Consider the following 12,340-nt stretch of genomic DNA (forward strand, 5'->3'; position numbering starts at 1 on the left):
TTTTCATTCAATATATAAATAATTAAAAATATATAAGGATATATAAAGTAGACAATATAGAGAACAGTTTACTTGGTATAATTATAGTAAATTATATACATAGTTTTGAAGTTACGTATGATTACATACATGGCAAAACAATATTTTGTACAAGAGTAGATTGTACTATGATAATACTTTAATTCTATTGGTAATCTCTCTCTCTCTCTCTCTCTCTCTCTCTCTCTCTCTCTCTCTCTCTCTCTCTCTCAGTTGTGCAATTAATTAAAAATATCCTCTATATGCAATAATATGTATATCAGATCAGAAGTAGTATCTTTATTCATAATGATCTTTGTACGACTACGAAAAGATCACTATGACTCTTAGAATTATAATATATTTATCTATTTTATATTGTTATACATTTCTATAGGCAGTAGGTAGATTTAGATTTGACTCTGCTTTACTCTTACCACATTACATGGTATCTGGAATACAATTCCTATGAGCAAAATAAATTTATCATAGCGCAATCATATACTGTTTAAAATTTTTAGTTTATATATATAATATAAACCAAAATTAACTTCAAATTTTTAGTTTATATATATAGTATAAAACTAAAAATTTGTATATACATATATCTGTGTAAATATATGCATATACATTTGCACATGTTTGTATGAATTTCTTTTAGAACAACTAATTATCTATGTATATGATACAATTACCTCTCCAGGACGCTTAACTCTTGCAAAATTAAACATATTCCACCTTACTTGACCTATTCCAAATATTGCATAGCTATTTTCAAATATAAGCTATTTTACGACAAAAACAATATCAATATACAAAGCATAAGAATCAATGAACACTTTTAATATTTTTTGCCCTTTATATAAAATTAAAGAATGAACAAAAATCTACACTGAAGTAATGCCAATCATTGACGAGGACTGCGATGACTGCGTCTTGGTTTTGATGTTGAACGCATATGTCAAGTGGTATTTACTTTATGCGCTGAAACATATAAATAGGATATACACATATATTATTATACTAAATTATTAGATATAAATTTATTTTTAACAAATAAGTAAAGTCTTACACGAGATTGGTATCCTGAGAGGTGTATCATCATGTATAACACATTCATGCGTTTGAGTATGGAAGAGATATTGTACCAAGAGCTGCTTATCTTCTCCCACACATGGATCATAAAATCCAGGTAATTGGCTCTGCAAAGATATAGAGTTAAGATTATTAATATGTACTGAATTAGTAAATTGGAGATTTATAAATCTAAATTACAGTATTAACTTAAAAACAAAAAAGACTAAAATTCAACAGCACAAAAAAGTACAAAAAAAAATTCTAATACCTTAGACGCCTTGTGTAGAATCAATTTGGAGTCCTTGACTAAGCATTGTAGAGGAATTGTTACATCTATCATTTCATCCCTGAGTCCGCTCTCCTCCGACGCAGCTCGATCCTGTTGAGGATAAACAAATCGACCATATAAGGCTTTGGTAATGATTAATCCTTTCTTGGATTCCTCTTCGGCTCTTATCCTGCTGACAGTTTCTTTCATTAGTTCAGTGGCAGCTTTGGCCTCCCTTTGTTTCTCCATCATTCTAGACTTGTTCAGCTCCCTCTGTTTCTCCTTTTCACGTTCTTTGCGCTCCTTTACGACTGGATCAATTATGAGCTTCTTAATGACTGTCCAAGTGATTATAGGTGCCACAGTGGCGTAAAAGACGGGAGCTGGTAGAACCTCGTCACATAGGTGGATAGGGAACGTATACGATTGCGCGGCGCGACTTAGTCTAATTTTTAACGTGACACCAGTTGGCACGCCGACCCGCACAGCTGCAGAAACCGAACTGTGCTTGGAGACCTTCTTCTCTGCGCCGTATTCGAGAAACGCGCCAAATGTGCCAGCCCTGTAAATTATACGAAATCGATTACATGCAAAACTTTTCGTCGATGATAGAGATAAAATTCGACAACATTCGGCGATACTAACTTGACACTACCGCGAAGCTTGAGTTGCTTCTCTTCCATTTTATAAGTGTAGTTAAGGCTAACGAAAGAATGTATAAGCCCGAAATGTATAGAAAACGATGTGTATGATCGGGATGTGTCTCGTACAATCATGGTGCTCATGGCACCTTGAATGCCAGCTCTGTACGTGAGATATCCAACTGTATGTTTATCCAACTGCATTGCAAGAGCTGTATAAATAAAATATTTCTGTAATAATTTAGATTACTTGAGCCCAAATTTCGTTATTATTAATTTAAAAAGTATATATGCAAGTTAACATACTTCCAACATATCCAGCTTTCACGCCATGCGACGTAAATTGCAACATTGTTGTCCCGTCGCAAAACAGTCGTTTCGTCAATGTGCGAAATCCTTTGAGAGAGATTGTTGGGCCATTGCCAGCTCCCATCTCGACTTCGACCCAACCCTTCGAAGATATCAATCGTTTCGCCGAAACGTTAAAGGACCCAGAACCCGTACCGTTTTGAGTCCCGAGTTGACCAGACATAGTCACAGTGTCCCTCAGAGTGAGGGGTGTCTCGATAGACTGTGCAAATGACATCCCACTGACTTCGATGCAAGAAAACAACCCATTGCTGAAACGAAAGTTTATAACTTTTATAATCAAGTGTTACAAAATTTTATTATTGAATAATGAATTATATTTATTAATTCTTTTTATTATAGTTCTCATTGCAATAATTTTGATTAATCAATCTCACCCATTATTGTAATCTTCATCGTATTTACTAAAAATATCGGTGGCATTAATGTTTACTGTTACAGTGCCTTTGGGATTTGTGTGCTGCTGCAAACGTCTCTCTTCTCTCTCCCTCGCCAGCCTCTCGTATTCCTCGCGGATCTCCTGAGGCGTTTTTGTACGCTGTACAATTTCCCATCCTTCTGTTTCTAATCCACGGATTCCCAACGAATCATAAATCGCTCTTTGATGCGGATCACTTAACACTGCAACAGCCAAGTATTAGTCTGCACAATTATACAAGAAATAAAAAATAATGCACATAAAATATCTTGGAAACTTGCAAGTAAGTCAATCAAACATTTTATTTTATATTAAAATTGTCATATATGATAATAATAAGATTCAAGATATTAGTTATAATACAACAAAATAATAATTCTAAAATAATGATAGTTTCTTGAAATAAAATATATGCAAATATCAGCAATTAAGCTACAATACAAACCTTCGTACGCTTTCTTTGTACGATTAAAAAGAATCTCTGCCTCTTTCTTAAGTACCGGATCTGTATGCTTGTCAGGATGGTAAAGCTTACTTTGTCTACGATATGCATTGCTAATGTCTTCAGGACTAGCCTGAAATGTCAAGATAAACAAAAAAATATATAATGATGTACATCCATCATTGCATGATGCAATGACAAAGCAATTGGTAAAGATAAATTTGATGAAAGAAAAGATTGAGAGAAGATTCAAGCAATATTCACTTATTCATAACGCAAAAATTAAACACAGTTGCTCTTATAGGAGAAAAATATTACAGAAAAATTAATGAATATTTTGAGAAAAGAAGTCGAGGGGGTAAAGTGCAATTGACGTTATCGATTTATATTGCTAATTAATTTTAACGATTTTTAATATTCTCGGAAAATTTGTATTCCGATTATGAAAAAAACCCTTTTTTCTGCAACGGGGAAGCTATTACGTCAGCATTGAAAAGAACGAAGATGTCACGTGGAGGGCCAGAAACCGATCTCTACCTCCTATGAAGCGGAATAAAGTTACAAAGACAACTACAACACGGGATCTCACATTTCTCGGGATGTTCAGGAAGGTGTAATAATCATCCTCGATCGTATTTTCCTGATCACTCTCGTCGTCCATTTTAAAACTTGCCAATTTTGTCCACGTTCGATGAGTCTCGATAAGGATCGCGCGATCGCCTGTATTTTCTCACCTTTTTATAGGTTACGGTACAGACTTGAGATACATATATATACATGTATAACAGCAGGCCGGTTAGCCAATAAACGACTAGATTTTCCTGCATTTCTCTAGATGGCGCCTGATGCTGTAGAATCGCGTGATGAAAATATTTAATTCAGAAAGTCGCCACGGTGTGTCGCCACACAGATTTATGAGAGGCGAGAGGCAAATCTATTACTATTTTCAATATAGTAACGGCACGTGAACGGACGATATATCCGAATAATTTTTAATTAGCTCATCGACTTCCACATAATTCTGTAGTATCATTATAACACTGATGTATGTATATAATTCAATACAAAGAGTTAATTGAATGGAATTCGATTTTAATTTTTACAATATAATTACAGGTTACAGGAAGCTACTATCTACTTAATCTACTTCATGCGAGTCGAGGATTTTCTCATTCGTTGACGGTTAAAATTTCAAACTCGCACCGAACTCAGCGAGTGAAAAAGGTATACATACATATAAAATAACTTATTCAGTTCATTACATCTACATTATTACAGCTATTCTATATTATTTGCATCTCGATCCCTTTACACGGAATAATATATATATTTAATTGGGAACGAATTATATATAATATAAGACGAGTGAATGAGTATCACTTTGATCGATTCGAAGAACGTGCTTCTGGTCTTCTCCGCGATTGACTTATTCGTGAAGGGAGTCTTGTATTATTTGTTTGGCCATGCAATCTATCGCGTTCGGGGAGAGAGGAGGAGAAAGAGGAGAGAGAGAGAAGGAGAGATTTTTACGAGCGGAGTAGAGGACGTGGAGGTGGAGGGCAACGAAGGGCTTCGCGCGCGTGCAAGCAACGTCACAGTCGCGGGTAAAACGTAATATTATGCGACGGCGGGTCGCCTTTTACGTAAACATTTACGCCTCGTGGCAACGCTAAAATATGAAGCCGTCGGAGACGGGATTCCGAGTGGCGGGACCCTCCGTCTAGACCCGAGTAATTTACGAGATCGGCTCTTCCCGCAGGCGTGAGGACCTGCCTATACCTAAGTTTCACCCTAAGACACCTATGTAGTGCATTATATAGAATGTTATGTAGAATTGTTCAAATTTATTTATTTATTATATATTATATATTATTAGAGAAATGTCAAAATGGGAAGACAAATACGATAAATTCAAGAATCTTAAAACTTATTAGTCATATGAAGAGTTAGGTTAAATCAGATATTCAATTAGATTATCTTCTCTCATTCGTTTTAATTATTTTATTGTTATAAGATATGTAATTTCGAAGGATGACAATCGCTATATGCAAAATTTTGTAGATGCAGGGCGTTTTGCAAAAGAAAGTGTAACATTGAAAAATAATTGTTAATCCTGTAAGAGAGAGCGTTTCAAAGGCGAGACGAGAGAAGACGAAATGGTGCTTCTATACAGTCACGACTATACTCCCGCAACTATAACGTCTTGCACGGAACGTGACCGCGTGGTAATCGCTCCTGTCTCGCCTCTGCCGCGACAAACGAACGACTATAAAACGGCAGTAAAACCGACCGGGGGTTAGACTCGAGCACGAGAGAAAGGGTGTAAGAGGACGAGGGGAGGAGAAAGAGAGGTCCAGTCCGGGTCGAGAGAGGCAGTTTGCTTTGACATTGCCTAATCAAAACAGGGACTCCTTCTCCTGTTTCTTCGTTCGTTCTCTTGGCAAGGAATAAAAAGGCTCCTTGGTTACGCGATTTATCGCTTTTTGATAACCAATTCGTTCGCGCTGAGAGATGCAAATACATTTGATCCGCTGTATATATATTGCCCGCTTTGTTAAATAAACTTAGAATATATACTCGAGATTTTTTTATATGAAAATGTAATATCGAATGCCATATAAATTTTAGAAACGTAAGAATCGAGACAACAACACCAGGTGTCTGTGAAACTTTACTACAACATTACGCGTGTTTATAGGAAAGGAAATCAAAATCAAGGAAATCAAGAAGATATAAAAATGGACACTGGATTGAAAAAAAGAGTTAATCGTCGAGGGACCAACTTGTCGACGATAACACACGATGGAGACCGCAGAGGGGAACGAGGAGGAGACGATAGGAACAATCGAACACGATCGGCCGGTTGATGTTACCAAACACGGTCATTGTGCCAGGTTAACAATACTCCGCTATATCAGCAACATCGGCGTTCGTAAGTCCCAGCATTTGGTCAACAATTCGCGCACCCGGCCATTGCAGCTGTTGAAAAATATCCGGCCGCGCTTTGACCACCGTTGTTCCCATTTGTTTCCGTTCCTGTCGCCAAACTCGCGTATGATCCGCGATTTCCGTAAATCCTCGTCGAAAAGCTGCTGCGAGGTGCGATCTGAATCGTGAGTAATTAAGACGAGACACGTGTATTTAGAGTACAATAGGTGCGGTTGTTTCTTTTCTTAAAAAGGACGGCAAACTTTTTAAAAATAAATATCTCTAAAAATATAATATACAAATGTTTTGCGCGCGTTAAAGAATCTAGATCTCTCTATCTTATATAGTTCTTTAATTATGAAATATTAGAATGAAATAATTTTCTTATGAGTTTTAAGATAACAAATATGTGTATTTTGCATATAATTAATTTTCAATCTTACAATTAGAGTCCTGAAAAAGAATCCTTTAATTAATCTTGCATTTCTTATAAGATGACATAAAAAATATACATAAATTAAATTCTTTACACATCATTAATCTTAAATTGTGTTTCAATTCGGGAAACCATTTTTTCTCTTATTCTTTCACTCTTAAACATATTTTTATCAAATTATATTCAAGAATCTCATACATATATATGTATATGGCTTTACGTTGTTGATGCAGAATCGAGTCATTCGGTTAAATCGAGATCTCGCGAGCGGAAGAATAGCACGATCGCGTTTGCGGAATCGACAGCTCTTTATTAAACGGCCAGATCGTATTGGTTCTTTTCCTGATTTGCTCGTCTCCTGTGCGAATCGAATGCGAAACTTTGTCGGAATCGAGTGCGAGTGCGCGCTGAGTCGATGGTCCAGAAGGAGGCTTCGACCAATAACGCGACTCGAACAGCTCGTGGATGCCCGCCCCAACATGGCGTCGCAACTTCTGTTTTTATCTTCCCCCCCTTCCGCTCTCACACCGAAGCATTTACGCATTTCGCGAGCTATCGGCAGCCGCCTCCTTTTTATCAACACATCATTTCTTCGTAATTCGTCTTGTCCCTTTTATTGCGTTATAGAGTCCGACAAGAGAGATGTATCTCGTAGAATTCGTAAAGATAAGAAAAAAATATACGATAGGATAAAAAAATTCTATATTAAAGTAAAAGAGTCAGGCACATTTTGGTATGAATACATTCAATTGAAAATGATTCATTATTGATTAATTATATTTAAAATATTCAATTATATTTGCCGAAACTATCTTTCAGAGTTTTAAAATTTAATTTAATTAGTCACAATTTTAATATATGTATTATGTATATTCGTTATAGAACAGATTAAGTTGATAATTTGCAAGATTCATTTAAATTTAAAGTTAAGGCTCTATATATTAAAGTTTACACATTATTATTTTGTTTTTACATTAATATGAATAACATAATATATTCTAAATTTTTTTCTGTATATAAAATATTATAACTATAGCTAATCAGTCTAATTATCGAATAATCATATCTTTACGAACAATGTTGAACTGTATGTGTGCTAATATCTTCGACAGTGCGGTCAGCAATTTCGACGATCGGTCTCATTCTCTTGACCTTAATTCTTGACATCGATTCTATAAATGATTAAGCGATGGAATAAAACAATAGTTGCTTAATGCGGTTCGTAAAATGCAACGTAAGCGTAATTACATAATCTTTGCCTGTCGCGACCGATATTCGGTCTGTCACGTTCGTTTCCGTAGATCAAATATAAGCTTTTCTGTATTTCGCAGATTCTTGAAAAAGAATTTGAGAAAAATACAATGATTACATTTTTACTATAACAATTACATTTAATCGTGAAATTTGATTGTCGACATTTAGAAAATTTTAAAGTTTTGGGAACTTTATCCTCTTTCTCTCTCTTTCTCAAGGGATATACATGTAATATGAATATTGATTAATATCGATTAATTTTAATTGTATTTTATCTTAGTTTGATTAATTTAACTTAATTTATTTAAATGCCAAGAATGCTATTTAATATTATAAAAATCCTGATTTACATGCAAGTTGCAAATTACAATTATTTAGAGTATTGCATTAGGTGCTATGAAAAAATATTTATAAAAAATATTATTCTTTACCTAAATATTTTCTATTTTTTGTGAAATTCTTGTAAAAATGTTTCTAGAAAGCACAATATTAATTTAATCTTTAAATATTTTCGTGAATTGTTTTAAATAGCACATCTCTCTATTATTATTTTTTTTCATAACTTTGTATATTTTTTTTCTTAAACTATACAGTTTTAAAAAAATAATCTATCACATACATGTGACACGTATATAATGGGCGTTTTCCATTTGGTGACACAAGTTGACACAAGCATCATTCTATCTTTGTTCTCATAGAATGTAGAACAAAGATAGAATGATGCTTGTGTCGACTTGTGTCGCTAAATGGAAAACGCACAATATTACTGATAAGAGAGAGAGAGAGAGAGAGAGAGAGAGAGAGAGAGAGAGAGAGAGAGAGAGAGAGAGCAAATAATACACACATAAAAGAGTATTCCTTCTTTAAAAAAATAGAAAATCGAGAAGACGATAGAATATCCGGAAAAAAATTGCAAGCGTACACGTTGATTTTAAATTTCGTTTTTTTAGTGACGTAGAAATATGACATGAAATTATCGAACACCCAGAGTCGGTCGCGCCTGAATCGAGACATGGAGAGGAGGGCTTGAAGTTGACGCGAACGCGCGCGACTCCGCCTACATTCGCGTCGCACAGGCGCGCGCGCGGGTTGCCAATCCGGCCGCGTTCTTTCGCTGCCCAGTCTCCGTCTCGCCTCGTTTTCATCTCGTTGCCGTTGCCTCGTTTTCGCGCGTGTCTCGATTCTCGCTCGGGCTCGGCTCCAGCTCGGGAGTCTCTCGCGCGGATCCGCCAACTCGCGTCCTCGCGCGCGAGCAGGAGAACGCGATTAAAGTGATTACCGAGCAAAAGGAATTCGACGAACCGTTCCAAGAATTTCCGAAGGAGCAGTAAGCAGGTAACGAATACGATACGATGGCCGTTTTTCTTCTTATCGATTATACGATCGCGATATGATTCTTCGTACGCATCTTCCAAGCGTTTTTGGCGACAAGAATTTCTCCCTAACCTTTCGTTAAATTGTTATTTGAATAACGGCGAATTCGGTTGGATGGCATCGATGTGTGTGTATGTGTGTGCGTGCCATGCGAATAAAAAACTACTGTACAGAAATCTCAACGGTGATAAAGATAATGCTTTATGTGCTTCGGTAAATTTGCCTTTTTACGCACATCAATGCGTTCAATTAAATTTTGTAATATATCTCAAAGTTATATTTATTCTAGCTAGTCATAAATCTGTTGCTTTTAATTGCGCTCTTCGCACATATTTTCTCCTCTTTTCGTTAAAGATAAGATATAAGAATATATTCGTCTCGTTCGACATACAAAGAATATGAAAAGATTTTCGGTTAGCTCAACTTTTAGGTTGACGAGCTTGACGTCGCTCAGCGACGGCGGATGTAATTTTATTTGATTGAAAAACACTTGTAATATGCGTTTATATCAAAATTATACAATTGTGTGAAGTAAAGAATGGTAAAATATTCAATCTTTTCAACTCGTTAATTTTTACACGTGTAAAAATTACCATTCGTATTTTTATAATTTATGATTAATTTATGACTGATGCAATTTCGCATTAATAGAATCAAATTTGCTAATAGAGAGTTCATTTCTAATATCTATTAATATTAATTGTATCAGTTGATTGTAATTATCTGTCCTCTATGATATAGAATCTATATTATAAAAAATATTACGATTTAGAAAATAATATCTTACTTTCACGCAAAGTTACATTAATTATATATATCCACAGTCAATTAAATAATTGTATAAACTCTTTTAATTGTTTCCAAACAAGTTTATTAATTGAATTGTTCGAAAGACACGTTCGTCAATTCGAGATGCGAAATGCGAAATGACAACGTCAAGCTCGGATGAAAAAAAGAGAGAGAGGAAAAAAAGACAATACGCGAGAGGTACTTATGAGATGAATGAAATTATTATCGCATTCTGGCGTGTGTGAAAGAAGTAAGTCGCGAGTCTCGCGCGACTCATCGCGTGCCGCCGGTTTTGTATAACATTTTTTGACTATCTTAAAGACTCCTCTCTCCCGGCGCTGCGCGCGAGATCGTCGTAAAGTTTGTAAACTTCGGTCCGCGATCGGTCGACGATTTGTAGGGGCCCGACACGGTGTTTACTAAACACCGCGAGATAAATATTTCTTCTTCTCGCGCGCGGAGATAAGCGCGATTTTTCTCCGTCAAGCGGAAAAAAGAATCGGCGTATCGCGGCTGATCGGCGCCGCCTCTCTCTTTCTTTCTCTCCCTCCCTCCCTCTCTCTCTCTCTCTCTCTCTCGAAAGAGAGATATTATTCACGTGAATCCAGCTATAAAATCAATGCGTATGTGCATCATTTGGACCGAAACACACGCTTACACTATAAAAAAATAAATTATTACGCGCAACGAGACGGTATATTATTTCTCGAAAATAAATTGTCGAATAATCTCTTAGCGTACGCAGCAAAGATTTCAAATTCCGAGTACGCCCGCACTTGATTAAGATTCAATACCATATCTGTATTTGTGGATGCGCAATCGATATTCTTACTCGATCTTGATTTTCTAAATATTGGTTCTGTTTCCTATTATTTCATTTTACTTTATTTACTCGACACTTTTGCAAAGACATCGCGATAGTCTACTCGATAAATTTTCGAGATCGGCAATTTATTTTTCGAAAATTATAAACGGAGAATGTCTATTGAAATATTACAAAAAAGAAACTTTCTGAAACCCTCAAAGTTTATATAGGTATACTTTGAGATATTGAAATTTAATTGTTGGCATAAAATATTTTTTTAGCTTTGTAGTTATTTAGAAATTGAAAGTTTGTATATATATAATAAGCTCGAAAAACGCGTAAATGTCAAGAGCCCGTTCTGATTAATATAATGTTTACATATTTCTTATCATTCACGACCTCTCACACAGAAAACAGATCTTTCATTGCAAACGTAACATAATTACAACGGATTACGAATTAGTGGATATACAAAAATACATAATGTCGCCTAACAAACACACAATCTAATCGGCGAAAGAAAGATTGAGGGGGAGAAAGAGATGAGGTCTGGAAAGAGCAAGGGGAAGAAACGATCGCCCGTCAACAGATATATAAATATCTCCAGCCCGATTAACTGTGCGAATGATTGATAAACCCGCTTCATTAACTCGCATAATCGCGACTCGCGTCTAAAAATTGTCTAAAGATATTTGTAGGACATCTCACAGAGAGAGCGAGACCGGCTATTAAAAAGGGGAAACGACCGTAAAAATCGTAAACATCGAGGTTGGCGCGATCAGACGGAGAAGAGTTCCGTCGTCGCCGGCGGAAGTCCCGATGAGTCCCCGGAGAGCCCCTTTGCTCCTTCCTTCGTAAGCTTTATGTAAGGGCGTTAAGTGTTCAGCTGCTGCGCGCTCATCATCCTCGCCGAGGAAATCAACCCAAGAGAGTCGGCGGCGATTATAGAGATAGACGACACTCTTCTAAATGAAAATACATAATGCGACGACCGACCGACCTACCGACCGACGGACGCTGACGGTCGAGCACTGTGTCACTGTCGTTTAGAACACATTAGAACCCGGGTTTCGATATCGAGGATATGTTTAAAAGCTGTCTCGACCTTTGTTCTGTCTCCCGGTGTCGGGAAACATCGACTTCCTCTTGTCGACGTTGTACCGGCAACAGATTTCGACGCGATAGAACAGGATGTCTACTGATACCCAAAAGTAGCGGACGACGTCCGTCAATTAGATTTATTTTATGTAGAGAGGTAGACGTTATCTTTTTTTCCTCCCTCTTAATCTGATAGTTTTAAAGTAGTTGATCTCTCGTTAATTGTAAGAGACTGTGTACAGTCGAGATTCTATTTTTTGATACATAAAATTGATAACGTATGAAATTTCCGATGAATCAGCTGACTTAATTCGGCATGGAATTACATTAATGATTGCATCAGCTTTTTTTACATCGGTGTTTTAGACTGTAAACGCTCATATATCAATTACAATACTTCAGACAGCTGACAAGTGATAAAGA

The 12,340-nt window shown here is 36.3% G+C and overlaps 2 protein-coding genes across 11 annotated transcripts in view; one reads left to right on the plus strand and one right to left on the minus strand.

Annotated features, from left to right (window-relative positions):
• Positions 1-840: 840 nt before the first annotated feature.
• LOC145946350 (dnaJ homolog subfamily C member 11) lies at positions 841-3,992 on the minus strand. The gene is made up of 8 exons (XM_083055955.1): positions 3,823-3,992; positions 3,237-3,366; positions 2,751-2,994; positions 2,311-2,624; positions 2,009-2,216; positions 1,364-1,925; positions 1,091-1,220; positions 841-1,002 (listed from the first exon to the last, which is right to left on the minus strand). The coding sequence occupies exons 1-8, from the start codon at positions 3,892-3,894 to the stop codon at positions 980-982; spliced, it is 1,683 nt and encodes a 560-aa protein (XP_082912081.1). The 5' UTR covers positions 3,895-3,992; the 3' UTR covers positions 841-979.
• Positions 3,993-4,344: 352 nt separating this feature from the next.
• Positions 4,345-12,340, plus strand: part of LOC145946351 (uncharacterized) — a 31,668-nt gene continuing 23,672 nt past the window's right edge. For 5 of the 10 annotated variants that reach the window (XR_014427039.1, XR_014427038.1, XR_014427040.1 and 2 more), the window contains exons 1-2: positions 4,345-4,457; positions 5,932-6,165. The gene's annotated coding sequence lies outside the window, so the exon portion shown is untranslated. Of the gene's footprint in view, positions 4,458-5,931; positions 6,166-8,933; positions 9,187-12,340 lie in introns of those variants that run through there. The other 5 variants (XM_083055961.1, XM_083055959.1, XM_083055962.1 and 2 more) reach the window with 3 other exon arrangements.

This window comes from Prenolepis imparis, unplaced genomic scaffold, assembly GCF_030444845.1.
Source record: "Prenolepis imparis isolate NDT839.2.m4 unplaced genomic scaffold, iyPreImpa1.0 SCAF_15, whole genome shotgun sequence".
NCBI classification, from domain to species: Eukaryota; Metazoa; Arthropoda; class Insecta; order Hymenoptera; family Formicidae; genus Prenolepis; species Prenolepis imparis.